Raw genomic sequence first — 21069 nt, 5'->3', positions numbered from 1 at the left:
TTTGGCAGCTGTCATACGCTAAAAGACGCTTTTTATTGTAAAAATAGTTTTTGCATCACCACATTTTGAGAGCTATAATTTTTCCATATTTTGACCCACCGAGTCATGTGAAGTCTTACTTTTTGCGGGACGAGTTGATGTTTTTATTGGTACCATTTTCGGGCACCTGACATTTTTTGATCGCTTTTTATTCTGATTTTTGGGACGCAGAATGAACAAAAACCAGCGTTTCATGAATTTCTTTTGGGGGGTGCGTTTACACCGTTCCGCGTGCGGTAAAATTGATAAAGCGGTTTTATTCTTCGGGTCAGTACGGTTACAGCGATACCTCATTTATGTCATTTTTTTATGTTTTGGCGGTTTTATGCAATGAAAACAATTTCTATATAAAAAATAATTATTTTGCATCGCTTTATTCTGCGAGCTATAACTTTTTTATTTTTTCGCTGATGACGCTGTGTTGTGGCTTGTTTTTTGCGGGTCAAGGTGACATTTTCAGCGGTACCATGGATATTTATATGCGTCTTTTTGATCGTGCGTTATTGCACTTTTTGTTCAGCGGTATGATAATAAATCATTATTTTTTGCTTCGTTTTTTATTTTTATTTTTTAAGGGGTTCGCTAAAGGGGTTAACTAATGGGACAGTTTTATAGGGTGGGTCATTACAGGTGCGGCGATACCAAATATGTGTACTTTTATTGTTTTTAAAAAATGAATTTATTACGGATTTTTTTTTTTTTTTTATTATTTTTACACTTTTCTTTTTTTACTTTATTATAATGTCCCAGGGGGGACATCACTGTCCTGTGACAGATCGCTGATCTGTCACATCACAGATTGCTGTGACAGATCAGCGATCTGTCACAGGCACTGCTGCAGGCTTCCACATGCCTGCGCTCTGCGGGCAGTGAGGAAGTCAGCTCCCTGCAGGCCCCCGAAGGTCCCCGTCGCCATATTGGATCCGGGAACCTGCAGGGAAGGCGACCCCCACAGCGGCGCTGCACATCGCGCTGCTGTGGGGGTCGCAGGGAAGCACAGAGGGAGCCCCCTCCCTGCCGATGCTTCCTTTAACCTCCGGTACACCGCGATCATTTTTGATCGCGGTGTGCCAGGGGTTAATGTGTCAGGGGTGGTCCGTGACCGCCCCTGACACATTGTGCCGGGTGTCAGCTGTGATAATCAGCTGACACCCGGCCGCGATCAGCTGCGCTCCCCCCGTGAGCGCCGCTGATCGCATTAGACGTACTATTCCATCCTTGGGACTTAGGTCCCAGGTCACATGGACGGAATAGTACGTCCAATGTAGGAAAGGGGTTAATGGCATTTTCTCCCACGCATTTCCCCCCTATTTTGGTCATTCAGTGTTTCATCAGGGATTTCCTTCAATCAGGTTAAGAAAAGGAGACCATAAGCTATACTGCAATGAGGATAACAGCTTACAGGCCCAGGCTATATGCCCCCACATAGCCCCTACATACAGTATGAGCCCTCACATAGCCCCTATATACAGTATGAGTCCAGAGACTGCCCCTACATACAGTATGAGCTGCCTAGATACAGTATGAGCACTCGCATAGCTTCCAATATACAGTATCAGCCCCCATATAGTCTCCTATGTACAGTATGAGCCCACACCTATCTCCCTATATACATTATGAGCTCAGACATAGCTCCTTATATACAGTATGATACCTCATATAGCCCCCGTAGCTCCCTATACAGTATGAGCCACCACGAATATGCAGTATGTGTCCCCATATAACCTCCTATATACAGTAAGAGCCTGCACATAGCCTCCTATATACATTATGAGCCTGCACATAGCTGCCTTATATACAGTATGAGCCCGTACATAGCCTCATATTTACAGTATGAGCCCCCACATAGCCTCCAATATACAGTAGGAATCTGCATATAGCCTCCTATATACAGTAGGAGCCCCCATATTGTCTCCTATATACAATATGAGCCTGCACATAGCCTCCTATATATGGTATGAACCCTCACATCCCATACATAGATTAATAAGAAAGAAAACACATACAGACATACCGCGGTCCTAGAGGCTCCACTTCTGGGCAGCACGTATATGATGTAGCAATGACATCATCGTGCTGGCACCAGATGATGACATCATTGAGCTGGAATGCCACAGCAGAGGCAAAAGGGAGCTCCCTGCCAGGATATTTGTGCCAAAACATTATAATGAGGGCAATCTGACAATGGGCCCCGCACAGATTGCTTTCATTATAATCCGCCTATGCACAGTACCGCCATCACCTTCACACAGTATAATGTTCCCCCAGTGCCGCCCCATCTTCCCACACACATTATGATAGTACAAGTTGCCCCACACAATATGGTAATCATAATATTTCCATAGTACTGCCATCCTCGAACACAGTATAATGTTGACACAGTACCGCCATCCCCCCACACACAGGATAATGTTGACACAGTACCGCCATCCCCCCACACACAGGATAATGTTTCCACAGTACCGCCATCCCCCCACACACAGGGTAATGTTTCCACAGTACCGCCAACTCCCCACACCCAGTATAATGTTCCCACAGTACCGCCATCCCCTCACACACGTTATTATAGTACAAGTTGCCTACCATAATATGGTACCCACCTAGCGACTAATAAATCTTCCCTTCTCCCCATTCCTGATGCAGATACAGATGACTCTGGGACAAAGCACCAGGGCCGGCGCAATGTTTTCGTGGGCCCCTGGCGAAAGAGTCTCAGTGGGCCCCTTTAACACATACCATAATTCATGATGCACAGATACGACAGAGAAATATAGGTATAGTGCAATATTACATGAATGATATCAATTGTACATTCTACAATAGCTCACAAACCGGATAGTATAGTCCTGCATACAGTATTATGGGCACCACATATTGCGCCATACAGAATAATGAGCCCCATATAATGCTCCATACAATATAATGATCCACATATATTGCGCCAAACAGTATATGATGGGCCTCATACAGCATAATGAGCCTCATACACACGTGGTCAAAGTTGTTAGTACCCCTCGTTTAATGACAGAAAAACCCACAATGGTCACAGAAATGACTTGAATCTGACAAAAGTAATAATAAATCAAAAATCTATGAAAAGGAACAAATGAAAGTCAGACATTGCTTTTCAACCATGCTTCCACAGAATTAAAAAAAAAAAATAAAACTCATGAAATAGGCCTCTTTCCTTGGCTTCCTCTAGTCCATGTTGAGAGTGATACACACCATGTCACCAAACAGCCCAGTGAGTATCTGTAGCCCTCTATACAGTCCCACTCACTGATTCCAAGATTGTAGACACCTGTGATGCTAATTAGTGGACACACCTTGATTTAACATGTCCCTTTTGTCACATTATTTTCAGGGCTACCATCACTTATGTCCAGGCCTATTTCATGAGTTTTTTTTTTTTTTACAAAAATTCTGTGGACACATGCTTTATTTTATTTATTCAAATCTATATTTTCCAATGGGAAAAGGGTCATATGACACATCATACTTATTGAGAATTTCACAAGAAAATCAATGGTGTGCTTGGTTTTAATGTAACTTTATTCTTTCATGAGTTTTTTACAAGTTTATGACCACTTATAAAATGTGTTCAAAGTGCTGTCCATTGTGTTGGATTGTCAATGCAACCCTCTTCTCCCACTCTTGACACACTAATGGCAACACCGCAGAAGAAATGCTAGTCTAAGGAGGTCAGTTTCTTTGTAGGAATGCTCAGACCTGACACCCATAATGTGGTGGTGCACCATCTTGCTGGAAAAACTCAGGGAACGTGCCATCTTTAGTGCATAAAGAGGGCAACACATCATCATGTAGCAACTTCAAATATCCAATGGCATTGAGGTTTCCATTGATGAAGAATGGCCCCCCTATCTTTGTACCCCATATACCACACCATACCATCAATTATGGGTGTCAGGTCCGAGCATTCCTACATGAACAGTTTCCTGGAAAGTGGATTGGTCATCGTAGGCCAGTTGAATGGCCACCAAGGTCTCCCGATCTGACCCCCTTAGACTTTTATCTTTGGGGTTATGTGAAGGCAATTATCTATGCTGTGAAGATACGACATATGCAGCATTTGAAACAACGGATACTGGAAGCCTGTGCTAGCATTTCTTCTAAATGGCGCACCCTGTATAATGAGCCCCATATATTGCTCCATATATGATGGTCCCCATATATTTCTCTCTATATGATGGCCCGCAAGTGTTGCTCTCTATATGATAGCCCCCATATTATTCTCCATATATGATGCTCCAGTATATGATAGTCCCCATATATTGCTCCATATTTAATGGCCCTCATATGATGCTCCAGTATATGATGGTCCCCACATGCTGCTCCATATATAATAGGCCTCATATTATGCCCCAGTATATGATGGGCCCTATATTATTATTATTATTATTATTAATATTTATATAGCGCCATTGATTTCATGGTGCTGTACAGGAGAGGGGGTTACATACAAATTACAGATATCACTTACAGTAATCAAGCTAACAATCACAGACTGATACAGAGGGGAGAGGATCCTGCCCTTTCGGGCTTACATTCTACAGGATGGTCGGGAAGGAGACAGTAGGTTGGGGGGGTTGCAGCAGTTTCAGTGTTGGTGAGGCGGTAGCTCCGGTAGTGGTGAGGAGGTAGCTGGGTCATTGCAGGCTGTAGGCTTTCTTGAAGAGGTGGGTTTTCAGGTTCCGTCTGAAGGATCCGAATGTGGTTGATAGCCGGACGTGTTGGGGCAAAGAATTCCAGAGGATTGGGGCTATTCGGGAGAAGCCTTGGAGGCGGTTGGGTGAGGAGCGAATAAGTGTGGAGGAGAGAAGGATGTCTTGGGATGACTTGAGATTACGTGAGGGAAGGTATCGGGAGATTAGTTCAGAGACATATGGGCGAGACAGCTTATAGATGGCCTTGTAGGTCAGTATTAGTAATTTGAATTGGTTACGCTGAGGGAGTGGGAGCCAGTGAAGAGATTTGTGGAGGAGTAGCGAGGAGAGAGATGAATTAGTCGGGCAGCAGAATTAAGGATGGACTGGAGAGGTGTGAGGGTGTTAGCAGGGAGGCCACAGGAAAGGATGTTGCAGTAGTCGAGACGGGGGATGATGAGGGCATGCACATGCATTTTAGTAGAGTGAGGGTTGAGGAAGGGATGAATTTTGGAAATATTTTTGAGCTGGAGGCGGCAGAAGGTGGAGAGAGCTTGGATGTGTGGTTTGAAGGACAAGGCAGAGTCGAGGGTTACTCCGAGGCAGCGGACCTCCGGTACAGGGGAAAGCGTGATGTCGTCAATTGTTATAGATAGGTCAGGTAAGGAAGATCTGTGATATGGGGGAAAGATGATCAGTTCAGATTTGTCCACATTCAGTTTGAGAAAGTGGGAGGAGAAGAAGGAGTATATGGCTGATAGACACTCCGGGATTTTGGAGAGCAGAGAGGTGACATCTAGGCTAAAGAGGTAGATCTGAGTATCATCAGCATAAAAGTGGTACTGAAATCCATGAGACTTTATGAGTTGCCCCAGGCCAAGTGTATAGATTGAGAAGAGTAGGGGTCCTAGAACAGAGCCTTGGAGGACTCCAACAGAGAGAGGGTGGGATGAGGAGGTAGTGTGGGTGTGGGAGATGCTGAATATGCAGTTGGAGAGGTATGAGGAGATCCAGGATAAGGCGAGGTCTTTGATGCCAAAGGAAGAGAGGATCTGTAGTAGGAGACAGTGGTCAACTGTGTCAAAGGCAGAGGACCGGTCTAGATGGAGGAGTATAGAGTATTGTCCATTTGCTTTGGCTGTAAGTAGGTCGTTAGTAATTTTGGTCAGGGCTGTCTCAGTGGAGTGATGGGGGTGGAAACCAGATTGTAGATTGTCAAAGAGCAGGTTAGATGAGAGATGGGAGGAAAGTTCAGCCTGGACGTGCTGCTCCAGGAGTTTGGAAGAGAATGGGAGCAGCGGTATTGGGCGATAGCTGGACGTAGCGGTTGGGTCGAGAGTTGGCTTTTTGAGGATATGCGTGATTGTGGCATGTTTGAAAGCAGAAGGGAAGGTACCGGAAGTAAGTGATAGGTTGAAGAGGTGGGTTAGAGATGGAATAAGAGGGGTGGCGAGGTTGGGGAGGTGTCATGATCCATGCGGGATCAGGACAGATAAAAGCACAGGTAACCTTTTTTTTTCTCAAGCTGTGCTTATTGATGTTTTTGCCCCCGGTGGCCATTTGGATTATTGCACTGTGGTGTCGTTTGTTCTAAGTTTTCCCCCGATGGTGGTGAACGTCATTGCACTCTGTTTCTTTAGTTAAGTGCACATTTATAATGCAGGTGTGATTGCTGGCTCTGCTATAAAAGAGTCACAGGTGTTGCAATCAGTGTTGGTGATAGTACTCATTTCAACCGTCTTTGGTGGAGGAAGGAGCTGGAGAGCGTTCCTTGCAGCACTGTCTTAGTCCTGGTGTGGAAGGAGTCATAGGGGATTTCCTTGCAGCTCTGACAGAGCTTGGTGGCAGCATTTCTGGAGGAGAGCTGCATTCTGGTGGTGGACTCTGTTGCCAAGAGCAAGTGCACAGAGTAAAGCTAAGTGGTGTTCCCCTGTTTGTGTTTTCCCTTCATGTGTATTAGTACAGCGGTGGGGCCAGTGCCTGCGCCACCCAGCTCCCTAGCAAGGGATATTTGTAGGGTGTGCTAGGGCGACAGGTATCCTGAGCGGCGCCCGGTGCGGAACCGGCATAGGGAACGTTAGGAGCGTTAGGGATACTGACTCAGGGGAGTGCGGGAGGTCTCCACGTCCCCTTTCCCTATCGCAGGGCCCACCGTTGTAACTGTTGTCCCTCCCCCTTGTCTTGTTGTTTACAGTTACCGGCCTGCGGGTCGTGTCACACAGGACGGGTCCACGTGACAGGAAGAGATGGGATGGGGTCGAGTGCACAAGTGGTGAGGTGTGATTTGGAGAGAAGATGAGCAAGCTCCCCTTCAGTGATGTTGAATAAGGAGGTTATGGGGTTTGGGCATTGGTCTGGTATACAAAGGGGTTGTGGTGGTCGAACAATAAAGACTTGCCGTGTTTGGTCTATCTTGTTTTTGAAGTGCGTGGCGAAATCCTCAGCAGAGATTAGGGAAGTTGGAGGGGGTAGTGGTGGGCGGAGGAAGGAGTTAAAAGTATTGAACAACTGTTTGGGGTTGTGGGATAAGGAAGATACAAGGGATGTAAAGTAGGCCTATTTAGCAGAGGTGAGAGCTGATTTGAATGCAAGTGTTGTCTTGGGAATGCGTTTTCTTCCAGCGCCGTTCAGCAATTCTGACTGCTTACCGAAGCTTTTTAGTGGTGGTATTGTGCCAGGGTTGTCTATTGATTCGTCGTACTCTGTTATGCATGACAGGGGTGACCGAGTCGATGGCTGATGCAAGAGTGGCATTGTAGAAACTAGTAGCAGAGTCTGTGTCGTGGAGTGAAGATATGGAGGGCAGTGTGTGAGTGTCTAGATGTGCAAGGTTTCTGCGGGGGTGCGCGTGTTGCTGGACATGGGTGACAGGTGGGGAGGACAGTGATGAGAAAGAAAGTAGATTGTGGTCAGATAGAGGGAGAGGGGAGGTTGTGAAGTTAGATAGGGAGCAGAGACGAGTGAAGACCAGGTCTTATCTATGTCCGTCTGTGTGGGTGGTTGAGGAGGACCACTGAGTAAGTCCAAAGGATGAAGTGAGCGACAGGAGTTTTGAGGCTGCTGACTGGTGGGTGTCAATGGGGATGTTGAAGTCACCCATGATGATGGTGGGAATGTCAGCAGAGAGAAAGTGAAGGAGCCAGGCAGAGAATTGGTCAACGAAGGCAGTGGCTGGGCCTGGAGGTCGGTATATGACAGTCACTTGGAGGTTGTAGGGAGAGTAGATGTGGACAGAGTGGACTTCAAAGAGGGGAGGACAAGGGAGGGAAGAGGTGGGATTGGATTGAAGGTGCAGTTGGAAGAAAGGAGAAGGCCCACTCCTCCACCATGTCTGTTGCCAGGGTGAGGAGTGTGGGTGAATTGGAGGCCACCATAGTATAGCGCAGCAGGGGAGGCAGTGTCGGAGGGTGTCAGCCATGTTTCAATGAGGCCAAGGGAGGTAAAGAGGTCAGTGAATCACATGGAGTTTATTGCAGACCGAGCGGGCATTCCAGAATGATCCCGAGAGAAGGAGCAGGGTGGTGGGCGTCAAGGGCACGTATTTGAGGTTGGAAAGATTTTGGGTGTTTATATTGGTTTGGGAGTGATAGAAGGGGGTAATAATGGGAGGTATGAGCTGTGGGAGTCCAGGGTTGAGAGATATGTCACCAGCAGTGAGGAGAAGCAGAGAGAGGCAGAGCAGGTGGGAGGAGGAGAGTGGGAGACGTGTTTTGTGTGTTATTAGAAGCGATCTGAGGTTGAGGAGCAGGTCAGCGGAGGAGGTCAGGTGGGGGGGCAAGAGAAAAGGAGAGATTATTACTTGGTTAGAGGGTGCTGGGGTCTGTTGATAGCGAAGGAGAGTTACGAGTAATGGAGGCAAAACCATTAGAGCATATGTCAGCATGGTAAGAGTAATTGTGGAGGTAACAGAAAGAAATTTAAAAATTTATATATGATGCTTCAGTATATAATGGGTCCTATATAATGCTCCAAGCATAAAAAAAATGAAATAGTCACCTATCCTCGCGGCCGCTTCTCTGCTCCAGACTACTCAGCATTGCAATCTTCCTGCTCTATTCACTGTAACTGTTCAGGCAGAGGGCACACACTAGTCACGTTATTGCGCCCACTGATCTGACACGTCACAGTCAGAGGATGCGGAAGATGCAGCAGTGGTGGAACAGGGAAAGGTAAGTAATGCAAGTACCTGTACTCGCCTGCCCAGTCCCCCGGCAATTGCCAGGGTGCTCCGGGTGTACAGCTCCGACCTCCTGGATCTGGTTCTCAGGTCTGGAGATGTGGCCCCGGGCCGGTGCTATAGATGTATGAGGGGCTGTTATCTGCGGTATGAGCTGTACATGTAATGTGTCAGGAACGCCGCACTGCACTTGCTCACTGAGCCAGTGCGCGTGTCCTGAGTACAAAAACTGTGCTCAAAGATACTTGTGGAGCAGTGCAGCAGCGGTGAAGATGCATGCTAGACCAACAGGAACTGAAGCACGTGACTGCTGGGGGAGTGGCTGAAGCTCCACAGAGCTAGGAGCTGAAGGAAAACTCCAAAAAGGGTAACTACGTGACAAGTTACCAAGGGGCATAGACAGAGACGTAAACCAGATCAAGCCGAGGTCAAAGCACGAGATAGCACGACAGTACCAAAGGGTTAAGCAGAATGGATAGTCAGGACGTAGCAAGAGATCCGAAAACCAGAAAGGGTAATAGACGGTACAATAGGGACAAACTGTAACGGAGTAACAATAGCCAAGCCAGGAGGTCAGAACCGGAGAAGACAATAGTACCAAAATGTGAGACAGAGAACTGAGTGAGGGGACAGACCGGGTCATACACGGGAAGCAAACAAGCAATGCAGTGTACACGAACACCAGGGGTGTCAAACACACAGCCAGAACAACAGTATAGCTGACAGAGAATCCTAGTTTGGAGTGAGTTTAAATACCCCTCCCAGATCCAAAGGGAGGCCAGCAAAAGTTAACCCTGAGAGAAGAGGACATTAATTATGTCCTATACCATGACAGTACCCTCCCCTTAACGGGGGGGCCACTGGACCCCCAGGCTTCTCAGGGTATCTGGCATGAAAAGCCCACACCAGTCAATCAGCGTGCACCGAACTGGCCGGAACCCATGACCGATCCTCAACGGAATATCCCTTCCAATGAATAAGGTACTGAAGTCTCCAGCGCACCCACCGTGAATCAATGATGCGCCCTACCTCGTACTCCAGTTGACCCTCTACCAATACTGGTGGAACCACAGATGAGGGATCTTCTCTAACTGTCCCCACAGGTTTTACTAGGGACCTGTGGAAGACGTTAGATATTTTGAAGGAGGTGGGCAACTATAATCTGTAGGCCACCGGGTTTATCACCTCTACAGTCTTGTATGGGCCAATAAATTTGGAGCCCAACTTCATAGAGGGTATCTTAAGTTTGATGTTACGGGTGGACAACCAGACTTTTTCCCCCACTGTCAATGCAGGAACCACCCCCCTCCTCCTGTCCGCAAAATGTTTGAACTTCTTCTTGGCTTTGGAGATGTTCCCCTGCACCTCCCTCCAGAGGGTTTTTAACTGTTGTACCATCCCCTCAGCACCAGGGCAACCCGAATCCATACGGGAAAATTCCCCAAATTGCGGAACAAAACCATAATTGACCTGAAAGGGAGACTTTCCAGTAGACTGATTAATACGACAGTTGAATGCCAACTCTGCCATAGGTAATACCTCACACCAGTCTTCCTGTCTGGAGGAGGACAGGCATCTCAGAATCTGCACCAACGACTGGTTGGTGCGTTCAGTCTGTCCGTTGGATTCCGGGTGATGGGCAGAAGAGAATGACAACGTGACCCCCAACTTTTTACAAAACGCTCTCCAAAACCTGGCCACAAATTGCACACACCTGTCCGACACCACATTCACAGGCACTCCATGCAACCAAACTATGTGCTGTATAAACAAGCGGGCCAAGGTTTCAGCAGATGGTAACGCATGTAATAATAATAATAATCTTTATTTATATAGTGCCAACATATTCCGCAGCGCTTTACAGTTTAACAGTTTCAAAACACAAGTCATAAGTAACAACGTTAACAATACAATAATTAAAGCAAAATAAGACTAAATAAGACGACCCTGCTCGTGTGAGCTTACAATCTACAATGAGATGAGGGAGATACAAAGTACAGGTGTGTATTTACAATTGTGTATTTACAGTGAAGGTCCAGCCATCTTGAGGGAGTGAAGGATGGATGGAGATAGTGAATGGGCTACACACGCACACTTACACATAGAATGACTTTGATTAGTGAACGTGATAGGCCGCTCTGAACAAGTGTGTTTTGAGGGAGCGCCTAAAACTATGCAAATTGTGGATAGTCCTGATTTCTTGGGGTAGAGCATTCCAGAGGATAGGAGCAGCACGGGAGAAGTCTTGGAGTCGGGAGTGGGAGGTACGGATTAGTGCAGAGGTTAGTCGAAAGTCGTTTGCAGAGCACAGCGATCGGCTAGGCCGATAGACAGAAATGAGGGAAGAGATGTAAGGGGGTGCTGCACTGTGGAGAGCTTTGTGGGTGAGAACAAGTACTTTGAATTGGATCCTACAATGAATGGGCAACCAGTGTAAGGACTGGCGAAGAGCGGACGCGTCCGAGTCCGATGTAATGGCACAAAGTGAGCTTGCTTAGAAAATCTATCATCCACTACCTACCCATACCACTGAGTTGCCCTTGGAAGGGGGAAGATTAGTGATAAAGTCCAAGGACAGGTGTGTCCATGGTTTATCCGGAATTGGCAAAGGCACCAATTCCGGACCTGAGAGCTTTTAGAGTGAGCACACACCCCACAAGTATTTACAAACATTTTGATATCATTACCCATAGAGGGCCACCCTAAACTCCTGGCCACTGCCTCTCGGGTAGCTGCAATATCAGGGTGTGCACTTAACACCGAATCATGAAATTCTTGAAGGAGTGTGAGACGGAAATATTCTGGTACAAACAATTTGCCTGGGGGTTTGTTCCTCGGAGCCTGTGCTTGTGCTTCCAAAATCTCCCTCTGTAAGTCAGAGGAGACTTCAGCTACAACCACTCCCGGTTCAAGAATGGAGGAAGGAGGTTCTGGAAGGGATACAGAATCAAAACTTCGGGATAAGGCATGCGCCTTTTCATTTTTAGACCCTGGTTGGAATGTAATGGTAAAATGAAATCGAGAAAAAAAAAGTGCCCACCGAGCCTGTCTGGGGGTCAGTCTCTTAGCAGACTCGATATAGGCCAGGTTTTTATGGTCAGTGATGACCGTAATGGGATGAGCAGTCCCCTCCAAAAAATGCCTCCATTCTTCAAAGGCCAATTTAACCGCTAACAATTCCCTGTTGCCAACATCATAGTTTCTCTCAGCCGAAGAGAACTTTTTAGAGAAAAAGGCACAGGGTTGGAGGTTAGTCAGGGTAGAGGGGCCACCTCTACAACACTGCCACCTCCGAAGCGTCGACCTCCACGATAAAAGGTCTTGACGAATCGGGTTGTACCAACACAGGAGCTGAAGTAAAGCATTTCTTTAATGTAAGGAAGGAATTTTTTGCGGCCACGGACCAATTTTTTACATCTGCCCCTTTAAGAGTGAGGTCCGTCAAGGGTTTCACCACCTGCGAGAACCCTTTAATGAACTTCCTATAATAGTTGGCGAAGCCCAGAAATCACTGCAACCCCTTCTGATCATGAGGCTGCACCCAATCTGTAATGGCCTGAACCTTCCCTGGATCGATGCGGAACCCGTCCCCGGATACAGTTACACCCAGAAGAGATAGTTCTTGCATAAAAAACGAGCACTTCTCCAGCTTAGCGTACGAATGGTTCTCCCGTAGTCTCATAAGAACCGTACGAAGATGTTGTAAGTGAGACTGACTGTCCTCAGAGTATACCAAGATGTCATCCAGGTAGATGACTACATAATGCCCAATCAGGTCAGAGAAAACAACATTAATAAAGTCCTGAAAAACAGCAGGGGCATTAGACGGTACAATAGGGACAAACTGTAACGGAGTAACAATAGCCAAGCCAGGATGTCGGAACCGGAGAAGACAGTAGTACCAAAATGTGAGACAGTGAACAGAGTGAGGAGACAGACCGGGTCATACACAGGAAGCAAACAAGCAACGCAGTATACACGCACACCAGGAGGTCAGACACACAGCCAGAACAACAGTATAGCTGACAGAGATTCCTAGTCTGGAGTGAGTATAAATACCCCTCCCAGATCCAAAGGGAGGCCAGCAAAAGTTAACCCTGAGAGAACAGGACATTAACTATGTCCTATACCATGACATAATGGAGACATTCTGGGGACAGATTATCCCAGAAGTAGAACTTTTTATCTTTAGTGAATGTAGCTGGATTTTACCTTGTTATTTTCTCTTTATAATTTAATGACCTCGTTCTCGGACCCCATTGTTAGGCCCCGGCTGTCATGGCGATATATTGGGAGGTGTCTATGGGGAACACAGGACTCCCCCTCTCTGTGCCCCAGACATAACGGAGTAGGCCCTCTGCCTCTGTCTTTCTGCATCAGATACAATAATGGATGTTGTCTCTCAGTTACCTCAGATATATAGAAGATGTCTTCTCTCTGTCCTCATCAAGAATGGAGAATGTTCTCTTTATCTTGCTAAAACTGTGATATTTATTCTTCTCTTAAAATCTTTTTTCAGCTTTATATTTTCTTAGAATTTATTTATACATTTTAAGCTGTGTGAATGTAACATCCGTAACTACGAAATGGCCCCTAGGGAAATCTAAGCTGAAAATCCCAGAAAAACATATCCAGAATAAAAAAAAGATAAAACTCTACAATGTAGATTTTGGCATCAAATCTCTCCTGTCCGCGATGTTCTTAGTAGTACCTTTCTTAAGTGTCTCAAACTTTTGTATGTGTATTAGATATGAGCTCTAACATGATAAAAGATTACAGCCGACTCTGAGGAAGAAACTGCTTGCTGTGTGTGTGGTTTAAAATATATAGGATTTATTAATAGATGTAAATAAAAAAACTGAAGTGTAAAATAATAAATCTCCTCATATGTTTCCCTAATTATATACAGCAATTGTATTATTACATGGATTCTTTATGATGTTACATCGACTCATCTTCTCATTCAGGTCTCTACAATATCAGATCCTCTCAGTGAAGATCTTCTGTATAAGAGAATTTCCTGTGTGACCATACAAGAATAGATATGGACAGAGACAAGATGGCAGAGAGGCTATTACACCTCACCCTAGAGATCATCTTCCGGCTTACTGGAGAGGTGAGAGATTCTGATGACGTCACATTACATCATTCTTATCTATGGGAATAACAGATGGACAGAACTGGAGAGGTGAGGACTCTGGAAATGTCTGTAGTGAGATTTATTAATGTGTCTCTCCATAACCAGGATTACACAGTAGTGAAGAAGACCTCTAGTGAGCGCTGTCAGGACCCTGTGTCTGAGGAATGGGGAAGACCCCTGAGTCCAATCACGGGGACTCCAACTCATCCCCTGATAAATGAGGATATCAATGACCAGAAGATTCTAGAACTCACCTACAAGATGTTTGAGCTGCTGACTGGAGAGGTGACACTGCTGGGAATGCTGGGACATTATACAGTAATGCTATGATGGGATCGGGGGATGATGAGATCCTTGTATGTGTCAGGTTCCTATAAGGTGTCAGGATATCGCCGTCTATTTCTCCATGGAGGAGTGGGAGTATTTAGAAGGACACAAAGATCTGTACAAGGACGTCATGATGGAGGTTCCCCAGCCCCTCACATCACCAGGTAATAGACAGGACTAAATACACACGGCCTATAATTATCTGTATGTAAAGAATTAATTCAGTCCCTGTATGTGTTTCCTCCAGATCTATCCAGTAAGAGGACAACACCAGAGAGATGTCCCCGTCCTCTTCTCCCACAGGATTGTAAACAAGAAGAACCCGATGTTCCTCAGGATCATCAGGTAGATGGAGAGAAGGTGTCATGAGATCTCCCCTATGATGTGTAGACGGCTGTGAAGGTCTTGTGCTCAGTGTTGTTTTATCCACCAGTATTATATGTTTTATACTTGTGTAATGTGAAAGGTGGAGATGGCAGGATTAGAGCTGATCATAGATGTGACTTCCCAATTTGTGGCTTTTACAATATTTGTTTCAGGGTGAAGATCTGACCCATATTAATACTACAGATACATATCTGAGGGGTGATGAGTGGTGTAAAGAGGAGATTCCTACATATGACTACCCAGGTGAGTAGTAGCCACTAAATGCAGAGAAGTCACAGATTCTTCCCTGTCACTGCCTGTTATGATAATGGTGAAGCACAGCTGCAATCCAATGGCCAAATGAGCACAAACGGGGAACAGCAAGCGGTAGTTCCAGTTATTGAAATCAGGTCTAGGAATCGTAGCAACAAGAGAGGGGAGGAGTAGGAACAGTCTGGGTAAGGCCACATTAGGTATGTGTTTTAGTATTTTACATCTGTATTTGCAAGCCTAAAAATGCAGAAGTGGTACACTTGTTTATATTCTACTTTTTCCTCTGGTTTTTCTACTTCTGGTTTTTGGTACTGATGTGCAGTATTTGGTCAGTATCTTACGCATGAACATGGACGAACACAATTCTCAGGAGCTGCGCAAGGAACTAAACTAAAGGCTAGAAATAATACTCAAACAATACAAGCCTCTAGTGATCATGAATGGATATGCAGCACAATTATGAAAGTGAATAATAGCAGCCACTAGGGGTCAATCCGCAAAGAGACAACAGAACTCTGACACCGGATTTTCTCCTTTATTAGGCTGGGTTCACACGTAGCGGTTTTTTTGGCATTTTAGCGGCGAATTTAAACGCGCGATTTTGCCGCGAAAAAAACAGCGTCCCATGCAATCCTATGGGATTCTGCAATGCTGTGCTAATGCTGCGGATTTTCCCGCGGCGGAATTGCATCGCGGTAAAATACGCAGCATGCTCATTCATTTTGCGGAATCGCATCGATTCCGCCCACATAGGAATGCATTGTTCTGCTTACTTTCCTCTGTGCCCACCATGCGAAAATTAAGCAGAACATTTGCGGATGGTACCCACGGTCCGGAGGAGAGGAGACTGTCCTCCGGGCTGTGGGTACCATATCCCTGTAAAAAATAGAATTAAAATAAAAAATATTGTTATTCTCACCTTCCGGCGTCCCGCGCAGCCTTCCCGCCTCTCTCCCGGCATCTTCCGATCCCAGTAATCCTTTGCGAGAATGACCACGATGACGTCGCGGTCTCGCGGGAGCACGACGTCTCGCGGTCATTCGCGATGACGTCGCGGGATCGCGACGTCTCGTGGTCATTCTCGCAAAGGATTACTGGGACTGGAAGATGCCGGGAGCGTGGAGAGAGGCGGGAAGGCTGCGCGGGACGCCGGAAGGTGAGAATAACAATATTTTTTATTTTTTTTATTATTTTTTACATCCTATCTTTTACTACTGATGCTGCATAGGCAGCCTAGCCTCAATAGTAAAAAGTTGGTCACACTTGTCAAACACTATGTTTGATGAGTGTGAGCAACCTGTCAATCAGTTCTCCAAGCGATGCTCCAGATCACTTGGAAAACGCTAGCATTCTGCAAGCTAATTACTCTTGCAAATCGCTAGTTTTTCCGCGGGAAATTGCGGGAATTTAAAATGCGATTTTCCCACGGAATGGAATTCCGGAATTCTCGCGGTATCTTCTGCGGGAATTCCGCTACGTGTGAACTTAGCCTTAGTGTTGTAGTCCGGCCACATTGTAATCATGTGATCACCATTTTATCACTAAACCACCACATTCTTCTTCACCCGACACTGGTCAAATTACCCTTCTTATATAGAGTTTACAACCTGGAGGATCCTCCTACCCCCTGGAATCAGAAGATACTCACTCTTACCTTCCCAGATCTGTAAACTACAAAGCCAAATGACAGCATACATAGAATGTGCTGACAAGTTAGAAAATCACTTGAAGAAAAATATCGAGATTGTTCTCTAAGAGAAAGGGGAGTGTAATGATTGCCTCTGCCAAGTGCCTGAGATCTAAATTTAAGACACCTCAGCTCTGCACTGGTATTCAAAGTTCTCTTTAAATGTCTTATATTTCTTTAAAAACTCATCTGACAGAAAATATTGGCCCTAAGATAGTTTAGATTGGCAAGAGCCACCGAGCCGCATACTCTAATTACTTCTGAGAGATTTCCCCACTAGTTACTCTTTTTTTTACTGATGAAAACTTTTGAGTTTTATCATTTCAGTAGATCTGTTATTGTCTGTAATCATTTTCCAGGACGTCCCCCTGACAGCACCATGGAGGACGTCCTCCTCCTTACAGGGACAGGAAAAGCACACGAGAGGTTAAAAGGTTCCGTCCCACCCCATTTCCCTCAGTGTTTTTCCTGTCCCTGCATGGAGGGACACGTGAGAGGAAGCGCAGCAGTGCTTACCGGGCACAGGGGGATCGGGCGGCCAGTCCAATCCTTCCCCCTGTGAAGACGCCCAGGGCCGAAACTCTCCTGTGGGGGAGTCCCTCTGCCCCAAAGGCCAGGAGCGGCTCCAGTCGTGACCGCCATGGTGGCGAAGGCCGATCCCCCGCAGGCAGCTGGTCGGGCAGGTGCCAGCATCAGGAAGAGGCGGGGCTAGCGTCCGGGTAGGCGGAAGTGGCTGGAGCGATTCCCGGCCTACCGCGGAAGGATGCGCGTCATTTCCGGTGACGTCACGCGCCGGGTTTGAATGTCGGCGCGCGCTCCAGGAGCCCGGCGTCTCTCTGGAAGCGCGGACATCAGGATGGATACCGAACCGGCGAATGGAGGGGTAAGTGCGTCTCGCGCAATTCACCCTCCCCATACCATCCTCCGCAGCCCAGGACAAGGGCCTGACTACCCTATCCGTTATCATAGGATAAGGCAACCCCAGCAGCCCCCCCCCCCGACAGTGGCTAAAGACCCGGCCAAGGCCACATCTAAGTCAGTCAGATGCCCAGTATGCAGGGTAAAGCTGCCAGACACCCATACCAAAACCCTCTGTGGGCCCTGCACGTCACGGGTGATAGGAGAGGAGCAGTCGCCCCTACTATCCGAGATGAGATCTCTGATACGGGAGGAAGTTCAGGCCTCCAGAGTCAGCTTTGCACAGCGGCAGTCCCCCAGTCCAGGGCCAAGCCGAAAGCGTCCAAGGTGGGAAGCAGAGCTATCCGATCCAAGCTCCGATGAGGGGTCAGACTTCCGGGACTCGGATCCAGAGGAGGAAGGAGAGATCCCCGCGGATAAGCAGGCTCAAGGCAGGAAATACCTGTTCAGTCTAGAGGACACGGACGAATTGGTCCAGGCGGTGAGGAACACCATGCAGATCGAGGAAGTTCCTAAGCCGCAATCTAGACAGGACCTGATGTTTGGAGAACTCGTGTCTCGAACGCAGATAGTGTTCCCTGTAAGTGAATACATCAAGCCAATGGTCCAAGAGGAGTGGAAGGAGGCGGAACGCCGACTTGTACTATCCCGTGACTTTAAAGGTCGACTGCCTTTCGATCCCGAGGAAACACGATCATGGGAGGAAGTCCCGAAGATCAATGTTCCTGTAGCCAAGGTCACCAAAAAGACCGCCATCCCGTTCGAGGATTCATCAAGTCTCCGGGACCCGATGGACAGAAAGGCGGACGTTCTGTTAAAAAGAACTTGGGAGACGTCGGCGGCCCTTATCAGGGCTAACATAGCAGCCACCTCGGTGGCCAGATCTATGTTTTTGTGGATGGGGCAGTTGGAGGAACACCTTACCAATAAGACTCCTAGGTCCGAGATTCTAGCTTCCCTCCCCCTCATGTAGTCGGCCACGGCGTTCCTATCAGATACGTTGGCCGAATCTGTAGATTTGCAGCCAGAAACAGCTCCCTTTCTAATGCGGCCCGGAGAGCAGTCTGGCTTAAATCTTGGTCAGGAGATAATGCTTCTAAAGCGAAGCTCTGCTCCATTCCCTTCTCAGGCTTAAGAGTATTCGGACCAGCCCTGGATAATATCTTAGAACTAGTGTCCGACAAAAATAAAGGTTTCCCGGAAGAAAAACCAAAGCGACCCCAGCCTTTTCGAAAAGGCCCCTTCTATAGGAGACAGACCGACTCTCGGGCCCAGGTCAGGTCCAATAGAGGCTCATACAGAAACCCCAATGGCCAGGGTGGGAGAAGCAAAAGCTCCCTTTTTTCGTCAACCTCCAGGTCTAGGAGGCAATGACGCCATAGGTATTGAGGGAAGACTTTGCCTTGGTCCCGAGTCACCCACAATTGGTGGGTCCTCAGAACCATCACGGAGGGCTACAGTATAGAGCTCTACTCACCTCCCCCCGACAGATATATTGCTCCCACTGTAGTCCCGGCGGACTCTGCAGTGTGGGCAGATATACAAGACATGATCAGGTCAGAGGTTATAGTACCGGTTCCTCTATCAGAAAGGGGAAGGGGACACTACTCCTCCCTGTTCTCCATTGCAAAGCCATCCGGCTAAGCCCGGACTATTATAAATTTAAAGCCTCTGAATGCCTGGGTCAGGAACAAGAGGTTCCGGATGGAATCCATTCTGTCCGCAATACAGCTAATAGACAGAGACGCTGTTATGTGCACCCTCGACCTGAAGAGTGCGTACTATCAGGTACCTATCCATCCCTCGTCCCAAAATATATTAAGATTTGCAGTCTGATTACCAACCCGGACCTGCCACTTCCAGTTCCAATGCCTTCCATTCGGGCTGGCTTCGGTTCCCCCGAATCTTCACAAAGCTGGTAGCGGAGCTAGTGGCCTTCCTGAGAAGTCAAGGTATCGTCATCATACCGTACTTAGACGACTTCCTCATGGTGGCAGGATCCAAAGAAGCGCTCATCCGAGACAGGGACCGAGCACCTACTCTAATGGAGTTCCTCGGCTGGGTGATCAGCTGGCAAAAGTCAGACCTCAGACCAGAGTGCAGGAAGGTCTTCCTTGGGGTTTTCTTAGACTCACAAGACAGGATATCCCTGCTACCAGGACGCAAGCAGAAGACTATTCAGGACAGAGCCACGCATCTCTTAAAGCATCTCTCCTCCATAAGAGGGGCAATGGAGGTTCTGGGTTTAATGACGGCTTGCATTCCGTGCGTCAGATGAGCCCAGTTCCACTCGAGACCGTTACAAAAGCAGGTCCTCGCAGTATGGGACAGAAGTCGGTCTTCACTCGACAGACCCATAAGGCTGTGAGGACTAGTGAAGGAATCACTACGGTGGTGGACACAGGCCGGAAATCTCCGGGTGGGCGTATTATGGACAACCTCTCCATTCGTGGTACTCACCACAGACGCCAGTACGTGGGGATGGGGAGCCCACGTAAAAGGGAAGATCTTCCAGGGGAGATGGCTGGCAGAAATCGGAAACAAATCCTCCAACTACAGGGAGCTCTACGTGGTCTGGGAAGCTCTGCGGCGGAACCGACCGATCCTGAAGAATCAACACGTCCGAGTATTATCTGACAACATAACAGCAGTGTCATTCCTGAAGCACCAAGGAGGGCCCAGGCACCAACCGCTCCAGGCTCTAGCAGGAAGAATATTCTCTTGGGCAGAAAGAACAGTCCTCTCGGTAGCAGCAGTCCACCTAGAGGGGTCCCAGAATGTGGTAGCAGACTACCTAAGCAGACAACAGATCGACTCGACAGAGTGGGAACTGGACGAAGAGATTTTTCATCAACTGTGTCAGCGTTGGGGGACCCCCAGTATAGACCTGTTCGCAAATTGAAGAAACTCAAAGGTCTCCAGATTTTATTCCCTGAACCCGGCAGACCACCCAGAGGGCGTAGACGCCCTGAGCCAGACCTGGGAAGAACCCCTCTCTTATGCGTTCCCACCTCTAGCGCTTATACCGGCTGTACTAAGGAAGATCCGCGAGGACCGCGCAAAGGTGATAATGGTGATTCCATACTGGCCAAAGAGAAGCTGGTTTCCCCTACTAGGAGCTATGGCAGTGGGAAGTCCGGTCGAACTACCTCTGAAGAAAGATCTCATCCACCAGGGCCCGATCAACCACCTGAATCCAGCAAGGCTTCACCTCTCGGTTTGGATCCTGAAAGGAACATCCTGAAGGCAAAGGGCTTATCAGATCAGGTCATATCTACCCTACAGGCCAGCAGGAAGCCGGTTACGTCCGCAATATACCGGAAGATTTGGAAGAGATTCTGTCTGGACGGTGGCAGGTCCGACCTCGTGGCGGGTACCCCTGACCTCCCTAGTATCTTAAACTTCTTACAGTCAGGGTTTAATAAAGGTCTTAAGCCCAGCACTTTAAAAGTCCAGATTTCAGCCTTAAGCTCCCATT

General features: G+C 47.4%; 1 protein-coding gene across 1 annotated transcript in view; it reads left to right on the top strand.

The window, feature by feature from the left end:
• Positions 1-21069, top strand: part of LOC141052956 (uncharacterized) — a 123038-nt gene that overhangs the window by 76342 nt on the left and 25627 nt on the right. Inside the window, 6 exon segments of the mRNA XM_073550294.1 lie at positions 13848-13905; positions 13908-13996; positions 14126-14305; positions 14388-14511; positions 14595-14692; positions 14887-14977. Of these exon segments, the coding sequence (XP_073406395.1) occupies positions 13848-13905; positions 13908-13996; positions 14126-14305; positions 14388-14511; positions 14595-14692; positions 14887-14977 (640 nt within the window).

Source organism: Dendrobates tinctorius, unplaced genomic scaffold (assembly GCF_039654945.1).
Source record: "Dendrobates tinctorius isolate UK_male_01 unplaced genomic scaffold, ASM3965494v1 ptg000164l, whole genome shotgun sequence".
Classification (NCBI taxonomy): domain Eukaryota; kingdom Metazoa; phylum Chordata; class Amphibia; order Anura; family Dendrobatidae; genus Dendrobates; species Dendrobates tinctorius.
This window is presented reverse-complemented; position numbering and strand designations above follow the sequence as displayed.